Raw genomic sequence first — 20,275 nt, forward strand, 5'->3', positions numbered from 1 at the left:
ATTAATTCCCAACCGAATAACTAGTCAAGCCCAACCGATAAAGCTCTGTTAACCAATATATCAAATCCGAAAGGGCAAGTTTAACCAGTAAAGCACGGTATACCAACCGATCAAGATCGGCTTACGAATCAATCAAGCCCAACGGACCAACTGAAGCCCAATTCACCGATTAACCAATTAAACCCAACCAATTGAACAGTTAGTATAATTGAGCAAGTAATTAATTCTCGATCGATCAGCTAATCAAGCCCATACGATCAAGCTCAACCAACTGACAGATGAAGTTCGAAAGATCAAGTTCCACCAGTGGAGCTCGATATACCAACCAATCAAGACCAACTTACGAACCGATCATGCGAAACCGACCAACTAAAGTCAAAGTCACCGATTAACTAGTGAAGCTCGACCAATCAAACGATTAGGCTTGTTTAATTGAACAATGATTAATTCCAGACCAACCAACTAGTGAAGCCCAATCGATCAAGATCTACAAACCAACAGATAAGTCTGAAAGCACAAGATCAACCATTAAAGTCCGATACACCGACAGATCAAGTCCAACTCACAGATCAACCAGTGAAGCTCGAACAATGGAATGACTAATTTAATCGAACAATTAATTAATTCCCGATCCATCAGCTAGTCAAGCCAGATCGATCAAGGTCTGCCAACCAACAGATAAAGTTCGAAAGAACAAATTCAATCAGTAAAGCACAGTAGGCCTATACCAACCAATCAAGTCCAACCGAACGACTGATGAAGCCAACCGATCAACCAGTCGAGACCTGCCGACCAGCCGATTAAACTGGACCGACCAACCGACCGACCACAACGATTGAAACTGAATTATCTCACAGATATACTAAATCCAGCGAAGTATCAATCGATCTATCAAATGCAATCAAGCGAATAACTTATCGAAGTCTCTGGCTATACTACCGCTCGAGCCATAACTGCCAGTTATCCGTCACTTATTTCCTTGTATAAAATCACTGGAAGGTCAGTTAGTTGAAAAATTCTTTGTAGATACTCTAAGGGTCGATCGCCAGCACATTGTATAATGTCTTTAATGCATTTGAGTGGCTTCTGGGCGGATTTCCTCGAGTATTTTGTTTTTTTTTTTATAATTTATTCTTACCCCACCAGTCCTAGTCTTATCATCACTTCATCGTCTCTAAACAGTCTGATAGCCTCTTTGTTCTTAGGGAGACGTGATAGTGTCATACGCTATAGTTTATTTCCCACACAGTTTATAAGAAGGTAGAAGTTGGTACTTACAACTATGCAGGTTTAATGCAGCAATAGCGAGTTCGTCGAAGTGTGGAAATCCAAGCCGAACGTTGCCGTTGCGCGGGAATAAAATCGTCATATTTACTAAAGCACGTGTTGTGCTCTGTAACGAACGGTCTCGCTGGTTCTGTATGAGTCTTAAAGTTAACCTCTCTACACGCAATCGTGTCTGTGACGTCACGAGCAAGATGGCGCCGAGTCACGCAAGTTCGTGGCTAATTAATTAAGAGTTAGCAGCTCGACTTTTGCTAGCAATCCCACACCTCATTACACTGATAAATCGCCCGGCGCTAACTTAAATTTCATTCCTTTAATTCTCCCTTCTTTCTTTCCTTCCTTCTTTCATTTTCTTTCTTTCTTAGCCTCTCGTCTTCTTTCTCGATATTTCTCTTCATTTTCTTTTTCTTTACTTTCTTAGTTATTCAATTTTTTTTCTTTCCTTTTTTGTTGACGTTTCTTTACCCTTTTAGTTTCCTTATTTCATTATTTTCTTTCCGTTTTCCCATTGTCTCTATTTAATCATTTCACTTTTATTTATTTTCTGCTGCTTTCTTATTCTTTACTTCATCATTCCTCATTTCTTTAATATTGCCTTCTTCCTTCCCTTCAAAAGATCTCTTAAAAAGTCAGTGTCAAATAAAATTTCAGAGTAAACTCAAATTATTTAAAATATTATTGTAATAGATCCGTAGCTTCAGCTAACCAATGGCTCTTGCTAGAAATATATAGGCCTAAATGTATTTTTGTTCAAGGAGGGCATTTAAAACAATTATTTTTTTTATTTCTTTCCTCGATTCTCTCCCTTCCTCTTTTCCCTTTATGTTACTTTATTTCATTTATTTCTTTGCTATATTCCATCACTTTTAATGCGTAATTTAACAACGCCGCATCAAATATGCTGTTATCTAGTTCGAGTATCTATAGAATTATTTGACATTTCGTTTTTATATTTGTCAAGCATCCCTAAGCAATTCAGACAATTTGCGTGCCGCTTGTATTGCCCTGCTAAGCTGGCTTTGCCACCTGCTGCACCACGCATTCTTCTCCAGCCAAAATGTCTTTAATATCATACTTCTAGTGGTGGTCTCCTCTAACTCAGATCCGAGTCGTCATGTCCCCTCAGGATTGAGATCCTGAGTGGGTTCCGGCCGTTATCTGCAGATCCGTCGTCATTGTCATTTAACAATCTTTGGACAAAAACACACACCACGGTTGACGGCTAATTGGGCGTCGTACCCATATTTTTCAAAACGGAAATAATAAAGAAGAGGAATTAGGGAGAGTTTTGGTGGAATTACAAGGAAAAAATCTAGAGAACCTCGAGGAAAAAACCTCACAACTTCAGATATGCACATCACAAATAACTCCGCCATCACCGAGACAAACTCTGGTCTGGCCACCGGCATAGATTAGGCGGCAAGCTCGTTTGCCTGCTGATCCGCTACTGCGCCCAGGGATGGGTCCGATTCCCGCTTCAGCTGATTGTCTATTTGGATTATTTTCGAGGTTTATCCCAAACGTAAGGCGAATGTCAGCTAATCTTTGCCGAATCCTCGGTCTCATCTCACCAAATACCATTTCTCTATCATCAATTCCATCGATGCTAAATAACCTAGTAGATGGTACAGCGTCAATAAATAACCAACTAAAAACTTCGATCCGCTGTTGTCATACATTCGCCTTACAGCTGGAGAAAGTATGGGGAAAAATCGAACCAGATAAGGTAAGAGAGATTCGAACCTACTCCGAACTCAGCCTCGGACCTTGACTGCGCCGGAAACCACATTATTTTGTTCTTCTCATTTCTCACTGTTTTCCATTTCCTGAAGAGATGCAACTATAATACGTATATTTTGTTACTTCTATTTGCATGAGAAATATTTGCGTTTCGGAGCTATGTAATATGTCGATCAACATGAAATGTAAGGAAAGGAGAATGTATCTATTAAATTCGTTGTGGCAGCTGTTTTCAAAGAATGGAGAGCAGTCCATTACGAAGAGCTATTCTGGAAGTCTGGAGAGCTACTCCTTGGAATATTTACCAAAAGTCATTCTTGAAGATTTTAGAGGCATCTGTTGAAGTATTTACCAAGACTTATAGTATTATCAAAAACTGGAGAACAATCTATTGGATTTATTACCAAGAGTTATTCTCGAAGACTGGAGTTCTGTCTGTTGGATCCATTACCAAGAGCCATAGTATTCTCGATGACTGGAGATCTATTTGTTGGATCCGTTACCAATAGCTACAGTATTCTCGATGACTGGAGATCTATTTGTTGGATCCGTTACCAAGAGCCACAGTATTCTCGATGACTGGAGATCTATTTGTTGGATCCATTACCAAGAGCTACAGTATTATCGATGACTGTAGATTTATTTGTTAGAATTCAACCTATTGTCTAATATGTTCGAAGTTGATATGCTGCAATAAGGACGAGCGTTACAATGCTGAAGAAGAATCCTTCTTTGTTCTAAAGGACCGAGATGTGAAAAGCAATCTAACGAATATACAAACAAAGAAGTGAAAGAAGACTATAAAGTATCGTATATTTATGAATTAATTTTATTAATTACTTTCACTGCATCCGAAAATATAATATTATTGTTAAATATATCAAATTACATAAATAATTTCGGATGGGCGTACGAACATTTTACTGTTGTCATCTGTAGTATCTGACGTGTTTATTCAGCCTGTGTGTGATCTGTGTTCTGTAGCGTAACCGGAGTCCTACAGTTTGTTCGATTAACTGCAGGTTGAAAAAGTAAAAAAAATGCACTCAGGGTAAAACTATAGTCTAGTCAGTGTTCCGCAACCGATGTGCCGCGGCACGCTGGTGTGCCTCCACAAAGTGAAAGGTGTGACGCGAACTTTTACCTATTATTGTAAGAAATTAATAAAATTAATTAAAATTAAATTTATCTCTCTACTGACACAATTAGCCGCCGAGTTAGTGACATGTCCAGTGACATCGAATATATTATGAAGAAGAAAATAAAGAGCAGTCAGAAGTTCTCACTTCATATCGACGAGTCCACCGATATTAGCGGTCACGCACAACTTCTTTCCTACATTCGGTACATTCATAGGGATGTAATTGCATTTTTTTTTTTTGTGCAAAGAAGTGCCCGAGCGAGCAACCGGTGAAGAAATATTTCGCACAACTAATGAATATGTGGACCGTAATTAATTAACAACGGAGGATTGCGTTAGCGTTTTACAGATGTAGCCGCTTCTATGAAAGGATTCGTGGCTAAGTACGTGAAGTATATCCTAATATACGGAGCGACTATTGTCTCATTCACCGCGAAGCCATTGTTGCTAAGTCTTTGCCATCTCCTCTGAAAATTGTAATGCAAGAAGTAGTAAAAGTTAATCATGTATTATCTTTTTCAACTACATATAGGCCTATTTGTGAACTGGGCTTCTCGACATTAACTGAAATTAAAACATTAAAGAGGAAGAGACTCAAATCCACCGATGAAGACATTAGGCTTGCACTGTCAACGATTCTACCGCGGATCAGCCACCTGTGTGCAGCTAAGCAGGCCCAAGTATCGCCTTGAAAGTATGAGTAGAGTTATTTACTTTAATATTGGTAATAGAAATGTGTACTTTCTACAGTGAATTAAAGTTCATAAATTGTTAATAAATGCAAGAGTCGATTTCTGTTTTATAGTAATGATAATGACAATAATAATAATAATAATAATAATAATAATAATAATAATAATAATAATAGTAATAATAATAATAATAATAGTAAATTTGATTACATTACGTAATTATATTAAGAGCGTCAGATCATATTTTTTTGAGGGGATTAACATTTTGGTGTGCCGTCTTCAATCTAGGCCTATCTAAGGTGTGCCGTGAGTAAAAAAAAAAAGGTTGTGGAACACTGGTCTAGTATATACAGTCACGAAGCTCGAGTTGTTGAGGGTACTAGAACACTAGACAGTGCCGGCACTATTTCGCATTGTCTGTGATGAGGCGATAGCAGCAATCCTAGTGGTTAGCAACTAACTAAAGATACATATTCCCTACGTATTGAGCTTCGTGACTATGTATACTAGACTGTGGTAAAACTATAGCAGGAAGATAAGAACACGTGGTTAAGAAGTGATACCGCATACTTTATGTGAAAACTAGCCATTTAGGTAAACTATATTATTATTATTATTATTATTATTATTATTATTATTATTATTATTATTATTATTACATTTACAAAATTGGACAGTTACTAATATTTTGTTCTGGAGTAAAAAACCTTGCAAAATAGACAAATATATAACAAGTTAGTCTATTTTGAGAAAAATTAATTTTTTAAACATTTTTTGAAACACCTACAAATTTACATATATTATGAGGTATTACTTCTTATATATAATTATTACATGCAGTTCATTTATAGCCTATTTTATACCAATACAGTACTTACATACATACGTACGCACACGTAGGCACTTCACATTTAAATGGCGTATAATTATAGATCACTTCTTGCTTTAAACGCATTCTATTAGAGAAATGTAGAGTCGTCCTCGCTGTCCGCACATTGCCAACCGTGTAAAAGTAGTTAATCTCGCAGCTGTCGCATGTTGGCGGGGGCAGAGCAATTACAACTTACTATTCCTTTCTTTAATTGTCGAGGCTCTATGATTTACAGAAAACAAGAGAATGCGGTAACGCACAGCATGAGGTTTTTGTTTCATTATGCTAATTGTCATAACGCCTGGTTCTTACACGCTACCGGTAGTTGGCTCTTGACAGTTGAAACGTATTATTTAATTTAATATATTTGGTGTAAACAGAGTAGGCCATGAGTGGCGTGTACAACAAGCTTCTATATAAATCAGTTAGAGCGTGGGGGTCTATTAGGAATAAGTATACCCGTTGCTTTTATTTTATTTGTCTCGGAGGCATTTACAGGACAAGTTTCTGCTTTCCTGTATCGGCCTTCGGAATTCAAACATCGACACGCGTTTTAAACCTCCTTTGTCCGCATTTCCTGTCTATAACATATAGCTATGTGTACACTTTGCTGTAACAATGTACTTTTTTTTACTTAATTTTTTTAGTGTACTTGACTGCAATAAATAGGTTTCAGTGCCAAATTTATTTCGTAAGAAGAAACATATCTTACATAGAGGATTTTCAAAAGTAACGAATAATTGCAATTAAAATTGAATGAGGGATTATATATTATATTCATTGATTTAGTGTTCTGCGCAAGGGCAGGTCTTTCACTGCAAACCCAACTTTCTCCAATCTTTCCTATTTTCTGCCTTCCTCTTTGTTTCCTCATATGATCCATATATCTTAATGTCGTCTATTATCTGATATAGCCACCGGCGTGGCTCAGTCGGTTAAGGCGCTTGCCTGCCAGTCTGAAGTTCCGTTCGGGTGCGAGTTCGATCCCCGCTTGGACTGATTACCTGGTTGGGTTTTTCCGAGGTTTTCCCCAACCGTAATGTGAATGCAAAGTAATCTATGGCGAATCCTCGGCCCCACCTCGTCAAATATCATCTCGCTATCACCAATCTCATCGACGTTAAATAACCTAGTAGTTGATACAGCGTCTTTAAATAACAAACTAAAAAAAAATCATCTGATATCTTCTTCTACCCCGAATTCTTCTCCCGTTCACCATTACATCATTAGCATCATTAACCGAATTTGGAGTAATTTCAACGATCCTTTGATTTTTCACAGCAACGTAAAGCTTTAAAGTGCTGGTTTCTCGAAATTTTAAATTTTGAGTTGTTTCCCTTTTGAACGGGCTATTCGAAAGGTTACTATTTGTTAATAATATTGCATGTCTGCAACAATTTTAACGTGATGGTGAAACATGTATCATCGAAACGTCAGAGGAATTTAATCTACCGTAAATAAAATCCAAATCCTGCATAAAAAATAAATCACCGTAGGAAACTAAAATATCATAATAAAGGCGTCTTTAAAGGAGACTGACTCCATGGAATATGCCATGGATCATGTAGGCCTAACCTCGGGTAATCCTGTAGTAGTCTCGGATTCCTTTATTGTAGTAGGCCTATATGGCAGTATGATCGAGAGCTACTCATCAGAGAATATAATGGCCCGAAACAGGCCAATAAATTAAATGCTGGCAGTTAACAATGCATAGTTAAGTAAACCAACAAATGACACTTGACAGAGAAAGATTGAGGAGGGGTAAATTCGCGGTCCACAGGCTGTGACATCAGCTGCGGCTCTGTCAGCAGGGACAGACAAGTCCCTGGACACACATTACTAGTTGTCGAGGGTCGGATGGCGCGACATCTGTCGTCCCTGGGGACCTGCCCCACCGCCGAGCGATCCAATTCTGGTACCATGCAAACCGAATTCCTTGGGGCGTGAACAAGCAGGAAAAAAAACACAGTAATAAATGGCGGCTCATCTCTGTTATGGAATAAATGAATAACAAGCAGTCCGGGACGGGACCAGGATGGACCCCGGCCTCTGGTGACATCTGACTGCGAGGGGGCACGGAGGTGCAGATCCGCGCATTCTTCAACTCTACTAAAGCTACTTTCTCTGATAGTCTCTGGCCGGGTGACGGTTATACTCAGTGTTGGAGTTCAAACTTGGTACAGGCGATAGATTTTTAGGACGAGTAAGTTCACTAGTATAGCTCTCTTGTAAGTATGTATGTATGTATGTATGTATGTATGTATGTATGTATGTATGTATGTATGTATGGGCTCAGAACGGTATTTATACGGTCTAAAAATAATTTAGAAGATTGAGAATTTTTCCACATGATGTGGTTCAGTAACATAATATGTGACCCGTTGCGCGGAAAGGGACCTAAAGTTTTAAAAGGAAATTTTACAGGAGAACAAAATAACGAGTTTGCGGTAAAAAAATTGCATTTCTATGTTTTGACATCTTGCGCTACATGTAGGCTTTTTTTACATACTAAACTAGGACGTAGTTTTATTATTGGTCACAAAATCGAGCAAAATGAGTTTTACTGACTGAATTCCGACAGCATAAAAGGGACCCAAAGTTGTTTATGGGATTATAACATTGCCGATTTTAGGTCCCTTTCATTTTGTACTATAATCAGCTGTTGGAATTGTCCTTGATTTAATGTCATGGAGAAGGAAATTATTTTAGAAAGTTTAAGTAGCGAATTTCAAACTTTTTATAGTGATTATTTTACATCACGTGACGGTGAAAGTGAAACAGAAAGTGACGTGGAGAATGAAAAATCTGATGGCCAGCTAGAAGACATTGTTTCAATTATTTTAAGTTCTTTATGTTTTCTGTATGTATTTCATATCAATTCTATGCTGTAATTTAATGTTTAATGCGTGTGTGTTATATTTCATATTAATTTGTTTATGTTCACTTTATGTTCAACTCATTTTTCAGAAAAAAAATACTTTTATATTATCAATCAAACACAGCTTGCAACATACTAACTCATAAATAAGCAATATTAATGTTATTTTTACATTCTTATTTAATGTATAACTCATAATAAGTACACAGTGCTTCTTAAATACCTAAATCTTTCTTATATTGCTAAGAAAACAAGTGAAAACTTTAATTTAATTTTTCTCGAAAAGTACATAATATAATATCAATATTCAATAAGTAATATATTAAAAACTATAGCACCTAGAATTATGAATTTTTATAAGTGCTCAATATTTCATCCTTTTTTTGAAACCACAAACAAAAAAATAAAAACAAAAATTCTACTTTAGGTCCCATTTCCTGCACTGGTCACATATTATCCCCTACTACCTCTAAAAATATTTTAACGTGATACCTATCTCTTTAGAGCGGAAGGTTAACATATGTGACATGAAACGAGCGGGTCCGGTTTCAAATCCTTGTTGGAACGAGTTAGGCCTACTTGTTTAAGGTTTTTCCTCAACTAATTAAGAGAAAATGCTGCGTAACACCAGGCGCTGGATCCTGGACTCTTTTCGTTGGCTTTATTACCTTTATTTCACTCAGATGCTAGATAAACATAGCAGTTGATGAAACATCGTAAAATAAAGCAAATAAGAAAATATCGCCAAGCGAGTTGACTCAGACGGTAGCGTTTGAGACTCGCATTCTGGAGGTCCCAGGTTCCAACTCCGTGGCTGACCAATTTGACTGGGGTTTTTCATGGTTTTCCTTAGTCGCAAAGATAAATGTCGGATTGTAAATTTACATGCTATGATTCATCACCGCCTCAATCATCAATATCATAAACATTAATCAAAATCTATAATCAGTTACATGAACACAAGTCATCTACAGACAGAAACAGGGTCCACCGCTGTGGAGTAACGATTAGCACGCGTGACCATGAAACGAGCGGCCCCGGGTTCAAATTCTGGTTGGGACAAGTTACCTGGTTGAGGTTTTCTCTGGGTTTTTCCCTCAACCCACTAAGAGCACATGCTGGATAACTTTCGGCGATGGACCCTGAACCCATTTCGCCGGTATTATCACCTACATCTCACTGAGACGCTAGATAACCATAACAGTTGATGCAGTGTCGTAAAATAACCAATTAAAAATAGGAACATGATCTCAACAACAGTAAAAACAGTAAATAGTACTGGTATACTCACAGACTTTAAACACGTGATATGACCACATATGTTAAAGTTAAAGCTTGTATAGCCTAAGTTAAATAAAGCAAATATCAGCAATTCAAGACTGATCGGTTGCCATGGATACTCACAGCGACTCGGGACTCCTTAAGGTCCAACCTCATGGCGAGGGCCTCCCGCATGAACACGTCCGGGTAGTGGGACGCCAGGAACGCGCGTTCCAGCTCCTCCAGCTGCCAGCTGTTGAAGTTGGTGCGCGACCGCCGCCTCTTGCCGCCACCGCCCCCCGCTCCGCCTCCTAGGTCAGCGTCGCCGTCTCCATCTACTGCAACCCAGACAGTATCTTTTATTGAAGTTGTTCACAACATTGCAACGACAATGCAATTATAGGTCTAAAGTGTTATTGTTATCTTCCCAAGCAATAGTATCAATTAGCTACTACAGCTACTATTATTAATGATAAATGATAATCTTGCAAGCATCTATTTTACCAAGTGGTCAGTTACAGTTTCACATCAGTCTATCTCTTCGCCGGGCGACCAATAATGAGGTACATTTGCAGGATTTGTTTGTTACTTCCTCTCTCCATTCTTGTAACATGTAAGTCTGCCGTATTTTCCAATTTCGCCTCTGATTGCTTACACCTTGTAAAACTGGTTCTATTTGAAATTATTTTAGAACTTCTATTCTGTATACAGGTCTTTCTGTTCCTACTACTACCGGGTGATTGAAAACGTTGTGATCAAAGTGAAGAAATAGAGTGGTCGAAATATAACATTTTTTGAATAGGAACCTGTGGTCTCCGAAGTAATCCTTAGTCAGTACGAGCCCGTAATACCAGGACATATATACTTTGCACCTCACCTCGTTTCACCCTCCGTCTGAAAGGGGAGATTTACAACAGTTTTTTAAACAAGTTTTCTAAAGTCGTCAGAAAACGCGCCAGTTATCGTACGTCAGCAGATGTGGGTGAACAGGACGGAGAACTAGCTCACTTACTCTTACTATACGAGACTTTCTACATCTCGCATATCCCGGGCGTTGGCTCGGAAGAGGTGGTCCGATTGAATGTCCAAGTCTTTCTTCTGATTTTATGCATCTTTATTACTTCTTTTTGGGGACATGTCAAGAGCTGGTAAAATTCATGTTCTGGGAATAATAGGTTAATTAAGTAGTAAAATATCGCTGCAATCAAAAAGTATTGGGAATAAATTTGAGTAAGAAACAAAATAAAGTTTCCTTCCCAGGCAGGATTCGAACCACGAAAGTCTTAGTTACCAGTCTATCGTGCTCTGAGTGAACAAGGCTCTGAAATCAGCTACAAGGGTTGGTCCGTTTTTTTTTTTTTTTTTTTTTTTTTTTTTTTTTTTTTTTTTTTTTTGCCACTACTGTACTTGCAAAGGCAGAAAATAGGTTTATCCTTTGCTTGGAATCCACTCTCGATCTTCCATTCAATCTTGTCTTTGTTTCGTGAACTGAAGATGATTATAACTGATGATGATAGTCAGGATTACGATATAAATGGCGCTCGTTCTTAGTAAGTACTTCTAAATTGCGATATTTTAAACAATTTGCTCACTTTCTTATAGTGAAAGTATCTAGCGCACAGAAATTGGTACCTCTAAGAGACAGGCGATTTCAATAACAAACTGCTAAGAATTTCAAATTCTGTAAATCAATATTTCATGACTCGTTGTCTCATTAGTTGGGGTCTACTTGTACTACAACGCAATTATCACGTCATTATCATAAGTAATGCTTTTCAGACACCGGCTACCGAGTGAAGAATTGCGAATACATTGCATCACAGTCGCCGTATTTCTTTTGTTTTACGTTTATTATCGAGAACAGAACTAAATGCTCATAAATCGTGATGCCAGATGTTATTTATTCACAGTCTACTACGTGGCGACAGCACCTTGCTGCATAAATAGAGCGTGTTCACGATAGGGAGTGAAGAAGCAGTGTAATGATTTTTAAAATTATATCTTATAAATTAAAACATTCATAATTCCCGCTGTGGAGTAACGGTAAGGATTCTTGGCCGCGAAACGAGCGGGCCCGGGTTCGAATCCTGGTTGAGATGTTTTTCCGGGGTTTTCCCCTCAACCCATTGAGAGCAAATGCTGGGTAACTTTCGGCGCTGGACTCCGGATTCATTTCGCTGGCATTATCACCTCATTTGATTCAGACGCTATATAACCATAGCCGAGCAAAGGAACGAAGCGACTATCAGATATTAGTGATTGTGAGGACAGAATAGATAGGGGCTTTGGAGAGGTTATTAAATGGCGAAATGGAGGACAGAATAGTGAGGAGGATGGAATTGGCGAGGAAGAAGAGTGCTAAAATGTGAGTGCAAGAAAGTCAGGGGTGACAAAAGTGATAGAATAGGAATAGAGAAGAAAGTGTTAAGTGAAGAAGATAGTGTAAGAGTGTAGTAAGATAGACATACAATCAATGAATAAAAGAAAATTAAAGTGAAAGAACTTCTGAATAAATGTAAAGTGGAAGAGAGAAAAATTGTGTCATTAATTAAATTAGATATTTCATATATGAAGAGTCCACTGCAAGAATGATGGATGTCACTTTCTTGTCGAAAATGAACCAAGACTGTCAATGCATAGCTTAAGACATATAGAATGTACATAGAGAGTTATATGGCATTAACACTTATAGTCATTGTCCAGTAATGATCGGAAAATCAGAGTTAAGCTTTGAGCGCTAAGCATTTCAAACTTTCAATTGCTTCTCCTGCAAAATGTATTCCAAATGACATCCATCATTCTTGCAGTGGACTCTTCATATATAATTTTAATGTACCGAATGATATACGTAAATCACTTCGTGACTGTATATAATATTAAATTTTAAGACGGCGCTTATTTCGTCGGATCCCGGCCTATCAGTCACTCTTAACGAGTGCACCTCCGCACATATGTGGACATTAGTCCTACGTGCATAGACATGTATGACGTAGTTCAGAGGGTGGCCACTAGAGGGTACCCAAGAGGTGGAACTTAAACCGAGAGGATTCGATCCGACACCGGGATGGGAATCCGGTGTGGTTTAATGGATGAAGCGTCAGCACGTAGAGCTGAAAATCCGGGTTCAAATCCCGGTGCCGGAGAGAATTTTTCTCCGTTCCACTACTCTTTCATCGTAGACATTTCATTTTTGTCAATGTTGTGAGTCGGGAGTAGTATCAGTGGTACTATAACTGTAGGAGTATTATAGAAATAAATTTATGGAAAGAGGTAATAAAGAGGAAATTTACGAGTGACGTTAAGAGAGGAAGTTATATACATAAATAAATAGAGGTCAGAATAGTAGGGAAATAGTAAGTGATGTGTTGTAAAACAGAGAAAATGGAAATGTAAACAAATAATTTCGGAGAAAATAGGTAGAAAATAATGATTAAGAGCAGGTAGATTTGAGAATAGAGAATAAAATAAATAAATATTATAAATTATTAAGGACGGGCATATATAATATTTAATAGGAAAGCGAGAAATGGAAGGGAGGCAGTCTAGGTATGAGAGAGAATAGAATAGGATAGATAGGGAAGAATAGACAGCAATTCATTTAAAACAGGAGAATAGGAAGTAATCAGAAAATACTTGGAAAATGAATATAATAATAGAAAAGGCTGGTATGTATATAAGGGATGGTGGATCGAAAAGCTGAAATGTGATGCTCCACCATAACTATGAATTGTAAAGTTGGCTGACAAATATCATATCATATAACCATAGCAGTTGAAAAAGCGTCGTAAAATAACCAATAAAAATCATAATTACAACAGTAGTAACTCCAACCACTAGCAGTCATCATCTTCACCAACACCACCACCGAAAACTATCATTTACTGCCAAAGTCGTCGTCATTACTCGTACAGCCAGCACTATTAAACTTTATCTTCAATTCATAACTAAATCCAACAATCATCACCATCATTACTTACGGATTTTAAGGAACTCGGAGGTTCATTACCACCCTCAGATAAGCCCGCCATCGGTCCCTATCCTGAGCAGTCCCTAACATCATATCCCAACTCCCTCAAATCCGTTTTAATATTATCCTCCCATCTATGTCTCGGCCTCTCCAAGGGTATTTTTCCCCTCAGATCTCCCAACTAATACTCTGTACTCATTTTTACATTCAACCATAAGTGCTACATACCCTGCCCATCTCGAACGTCTCAATTTAATGTCCCTAATTATGTTAGGTGAAAAATACAATGCGTGCAGTTCTGCGGTATATAACTTTCTTCATTCTCCTGTGACGTCATCCCTTTTAGCCCCAAATATTTTCCTAAGCACTTTTTTCTCAAACACCCTTAACCTCTGTTCCTCTCTCAAAGTGAGAGTCCGAGTCTCACAGCCATATAAAACAACTGGTAATATAATTGTTTCATAAATTCTGACTTTCAGTTTTTTTGAAAGCAGACTGGATCAGTAATCTAGCAGGAATTTTCCCTATTAATTCTGCCTTTAATTTCCTCTTGAGTGCCTTTTGTATTTGTTACTGTTGCTCTAAATTATTTGAATTTTTCCACCGTTTCAAAGGATAAATCTCCTATTTTTATATTTTCATTTCTTACTACATTCTGGTTATGAGACATAATCATATACTTTTTTTTTTTTTTTTTTTTTTTCTTCAAAATTTGCTTCCAAGTCTATCTCATTACTTGCTTCAAGTAAAATTCCCGTTTTTCCATAATTGTTTGTGTAGTTTCTCCTAACATATTCACGTCATTCGCATAAACAAGCAGCTGATGTAACCCGTTCAATTCCAAACCGTCTCTATTTTCCTGTACTTTCCTAATGGCATATTCTGGATCAGAGTTAAAAAGTAAGTGTAATACTGCATCTCCCTGCTTTAGCCCGTAGTGAATTAGAAAAGCGTCAGATAGAAACTGGCGTATGCGACTCTGCTGTATATTTCACTGAAACACATTTTAATTTGCTTCTTGGAAATACCAAATTCAATAAGCATATTATATAAAACTTCTCTCTTAACCGAGGTATACGCCTTTTTGAAATCTATGAATAACTGATGTACTGTGACCTTATACTCACAATTTTTCTCCATTATCTGTCGAATACAAAAAATTTGATCAATAGTCGATCTATTACGCCTAACAATACACTGATGACCTCAGTAATATCATCTACATATTCTCAAAAGAATATTGGACAACATTTGTACGACGTCAGTAAAAGTGATATTCCTCCAAAGTTACTGCAGTTAGTCTTTTCTCCCTTCGTAAAGATAGGTACGATTATGGACTCCTTCCATTGTCCTTGTACTCGTACAATTTCCTTTCCCAAGTAGCGAGTTTTATTATTATTATTATTATTATTATCATTATTATTATTATTATCATTATTATTATTATTATATTTATTATTATATTTATTGTTATATTTATTATTATTATTATTATTATTATTATTATTATTATTATTATTATTATTATTATTATTATGTGAGGCTTATGTGAGGGCGGCAACGAACCTGCGGGTTTCTTAAAAGCTATTTGTAAGTAAGTATTAGTAAATCATCGCTAATAAATAAAACTCATTAAACCTCTGCTCTTTACCGCTTCTAATTATAAAATTTCAGCCCATTATATTTCGATTAATGTGTGCATGAAAACGGAAATTGGATTTGAAGTTTGTAACGGCAATTTAAATTAAGCTCGTTAATAACAAGATTAATTATAATCTCATTACATGTGCCCAGACAATGCCCATACAATGAACTTATTGTTTACTACAGCACGGCAAGATTCCATATATAAAACGATGCACAATTTTTCCGTTTACAAAATAACGTCCGGACCGTTTCGTGTCGTTCGAAAACATTTGAGCCCTGAGCTAACAAATTGTTTTCTCGAATATTACTTGTTTCCAAGGCCTACTCATGTACAAATTAATTTCCCTTCATATTGAAACTGATACAATCACGTTTTGTGCGCTGTTCCATTGTTACGTCTTCATATAGAAATACGATTTAATTAAGATATCCGTGAGGTAAATTAAGACAGATAACTGATTTCTTATTAAGAGGTGAATATTAAATTGAGTTTAATGTATTATATATTAGTTGTTCCTCCGATATAACTATTGCTTGCGGATGTTAAAGGCGTATCATTTCTCTTTCTATTTCAAATTGATATTTCGCATTATCACCTCCTTCTTTACATACTAATTACTTTTTACAAGTGATGAACGTGAGGGCAGAGGAAACATTAATTATGTTATAACGTATTCATTACAAAAGCTGTCGCATAACGCCATCTTGATTACGTGACGTGACAGTCAGACAGTGTTTTGTTTCGAGATTTGGTACTGATAATTAAATTGTTACCTGCGTGGGGCTTAGTGAAATAATGTTACCATTGTGAACTGCGATTACATTTAGTTAAAGATAATTCCTCTAGAACGAACTTCATCGTCTGAATATATTAAATGTAAAAGAGTATTATCTGATGATATTAATATTTTATAAGTCTTCTGCGCAAGGAAACCTACTTGAAGGAAAACAATAGAGTGCTTAACACAGCTTTCTCTTCTTATTTATGTTCTTTTTAATATAATAAACAAGATATTATAGACTACACGACACAAAAATTAGGAGTATCAAGAAAATGGCAATGAAGTAGATTAGTGAGTGAAGACAAAAATATCCCCTTCACACGGTATAAATAAAGGCGATTGGGGGTTAATTAAATTGACTAGGCAACGCAGATGTCAAGTTAAAATGGAAAAATACGAGTATTTAGGGTATAATATGTCGTTAAATAAAAACACACTTAAGTCTTACAGTTAAGTTAAAATGCAAAAATACGAGTATTTAGGGTATAATATGTCGTTAATTAAAACACACTTAAGTCTTACAGCAAAATTGTATTTCATTCATTCATTTAGTGTTCTGCCCAAGGGCAGGTCTTTCACTGCAAACCCAGCATTCTCCAATCTTTCCTATTTTCTGCCTTCCTCTTTGTTTCCTCATATGACCCATATATCTTAATGTCGTTTATCATCTGATATCTTCTCCTACTCCGAACTCTTCTCCTGTTCACCATTCCTTCCAGTGTATCCTTCAGTAGGCAGTTTTTTCTCAGCCAGTGACCCAACCAATTCCTTTTTCTCTTCCTGATCAGTTTCAGCATCATTCTTTATTCACCCACCTTTTCCAACACAGCTTCATTTCTTATTCTGTCTGTCCACTTCACACGTTCCATTCTTCTCCACATCCATATTTCAAATGCTTCTATTTGCTTCTCTTCACTTCGTCGTAATGTCCATGTTTCTGCCTCATAAAATGCCACATTTCATACAAAGTACTTCACTAGTCTCTTCCTTAATTCTTTTTCCAGAGGTCCGCAGAAGATACTCTTTTTTCTATTAACAATTTCCTTTGCCATTGCTATCCCCTTTTTGACTTTCTGGCAACAGCTCATGTTACTGCTTATAGTACACCCCAAGTATTTGAAGCTGTCCACTTGCTCTACTGCCTCATTTAGAATTAGTAAGTTTATCTTCTGCATTTTTCTTCCTATGACAATGATCTTCATCTTATTTGCATTTTTTTATCTTCATCTCATACTGCTCACAGATGTCATATAGCTCCAGTAGCATATCCTTTAGTATATTTCCTCTTCTGCTATCAACGTCATATTATCAGTAAATCCTATGCACTTTATTCTTCTTCCTCCTACTATCACTCTCCCCATGTTCTGAAAACAGTTCTTTACTAAATCCTCCAAGTAGATGTTGAACAGGATAAGTAATAAAGGACATCCTTGACGTATTCCTTTCCCAATTACACTTCCTTCTGACATTTCTTCTCCTATCCTAACTTTGACTCGTTTTATATAAAGATTACTGAACAGTCTTCTCTCTTACCAATCCACACCAATTTTCTTTGGGATCCCCATCAGTTCATTCCAATCCACTCTGTCAAAAGCCTTTTTTATTTGTCCTAATATCATGACCCTAAATCCTATATCCCGTGAAAGTGACAGAACTGTGCAGATGAAAAGGAGAAATAGAATGCATTAAAATAAATAAAAACCTATTGCAGGTTTTGTAATATGTACATGATTAATTAGAAATTTAGACTGCAAGTCTGTATAGTTTGGCAACAGCGCGTCGCTGGATCACCTACAGATACACATGAATTCAGGTCTAAATAGCAGCTGGTTACTGCAGTAGGGTTGCAAGACTTTCTAATGGCAGAAAATAACGGTACGTGTTAATATTTTATTTAACTTGAAAGTAAACAATAGCCTACATTTTATTTAATAAATTGCAAAGGAATAAATCATTTCATATCAGTTGCATGCATTTATGGATATGTCATGTAACCGCACTCATGTGGATTTAAACTTTAGAATGATTTTTAGGTTCCAATGGCATTGTTAAGATACAACCACAGTCTATTATATACAGTCACGAAGCTCAATACGTAGTAAATATCCATCCATAGATAGTTGCTAACCACTAGGATCGCTAATATCGCCACATTATAGACAATGCAAAATAATACCGTACAGTCTATTGTTCCTAGAACCCTCACAACTCAAGCTTCGTGACTGTATATATAGTGGAAGCTCTTAAATTCGACAGAAAACAAGTTCGACATTCTATAGTTCGACTGCTTACGTAGGAGAATTAGACACGCCACTGTACGGGCACTAAGAAATGGGTTTGCCATTTGAATGGGAATTGGTTCTGTGTCTTGTAGTGATACTTTTGTTAAAGGAAAACAGAATATTTTATTGATTAGGACATCTATATTTAATCACTGATATTAAATTAATGAACTCTTCTTTCTCTATTTGAGAATTGTGCCGTTTGTGAGACGAAACTGTCGAAACCCACTGTGGTACTAGAAGAGCATACGTAAGTCTCGGGACAGGAAATGCAAGTACAGTACTGTATTCGTTGATGGATAACCAATAAGAATTTGTATTCATTTCACCTGCCACACCCACTACCCTTATTGGACTGAGCTTTCAATTCTGTTCAGTCGAACTTAGGAGAGTCCACTGAACTAGACTGTGATACAACTTAGGTTCACTTTAATTAATTAGGTAATTTTAAATTTTAAATTAGGATGGTACCTTTACTTTCATTTAATTTAGGTGTTCATATTCGATTATTATTATTGTTATTATTATTATTATTATTATTATTATTAATTGTAATTAGATTAACGGTTGGTAATATTGTGATACTAATAATATTATGATAGTTCTTTTTGAGAATTTTTTACAATTTTACTGAGCGAGAGGAAGATCGGTTTTTTGCGTCAACGTATTAAGGGAATGTTCATGGACAAGTTTCTGGACAAAACCGGTCCTTCTCTCGCTCAGTAAAATTGTAAAAAATTCTCAAAAAGTACTATCATAATATTATTAGTATCACAATATTACCAACCTTTACGCTATACGTAATTAACTCTTAAATTGGCAATGTATCCTATAGGATAAAACAGGTTACTAGGCTATATGCTATAATGTTAATAGAACAATAGAAAAAAAATTGGTAGGAAAATTAAAATTTCACAATACTATAATATTGCACAACATATAAAATATGGACATTGCGATAGTTTTCTTTACAGTCCGACACGGTTTAATAAACTAGTGTTTTGCCAAGTTAAGGGTTATTATGTTCTCTAGAGAGAGAAGAATCCAAAAAGGATAGCTGCCCTTGAAAAAGGGGTACCGAGCGGTAACAGCACCTAAATTAATTGTAGATCAACAATATTCTATTTTAAATTTATATTTTATTTTTATTTTATTTTAATTTAATTTATTTTTGGGGGGCAGCTATCCTCGACATGAATAATTTATTTTTCATATATAGAGCTGTACAGATGGTTATTTACAATTAACAAGGAATATCTTAAAACATTAATGGCTATATCTTGAAGTTCTAAAAGATCGATATGGAAACGATGAAAGAAATTGACACAAAATCTTGATATAGTGCCCCTTGCACCAAAGAGCAAGCCAATTACTTCCCAGCGACAAACGGGTATGCGGTATTTCTCTTCCAGATAAGGAAAGCAGGGTTCATAATGTCTTTTCTTTTCCAGATCTACTTCTTGTGGTTGGAATTCGGCACCCTCAAATCTTATAGTGGGATCGATTATGAAGCCAATCTTTTGATTGTTATCAATTGCATGATGTCGGCACGTTTGGTAGAGCCAGTGGATGAAATACAATGTACTTCTTCATAAATGGCAAACTTTCGAGACTTCTTGAGACATTCAGCAATTCGGCTTCTAACCCAGTGATGACGATTGTTCCGCAACAGTTCCCCTTTTCTGCAGACACCAAGAACATGAGGAAGGGTTTCGTACTCGTTGCAAT

General features: G+C 36.6%; 1 protein-coding gene across 2 annotated transcripts in view; it reads right to left on the reverse strand.

Moving 5' to 3' along the window:
• The window catches only part of LOC138706204 (homeobox protein unc-4-like), a 286,141-nt gene that overhangs the window by 45,274 nt on the left and 220,592 nt on the right, over nt 1-20,275 (reverse strand). Inside the window, exon 2 of one of the 2 annotated variants that reach the window (XM_069835230.1) lies at nt 10,014-10,204. In XM_069835230.1, coding sequence (XP_069691331.1) covers nt 10,014-10,204 — 191 coding nt within the window. Of the gene's footprint in view, nt 1-10,013; nt 10,208-20,275 lie in introns of both variants that reach the window. The other variant, XM_069835229.1, reaches the window with a different exon arrangement.

The sequence above is a fragment of the Periplaneta americana genome, chromosome 9 (genome assembly GCF_040183065.1).
Source record: "Periplaneta americana isolate PAMFEO1 chromosome 9, P.americana_PAMFEO1_priV1, whole genome shotgun sequence".
In the NCBI taxonomy this organism is placed as follows: domain Eukaryota; kingdom Metazoa; phylum Arthropoda; class Insecta; order Blattodea; family Blattidae; genus Periplaneta; species Periplaneta americana.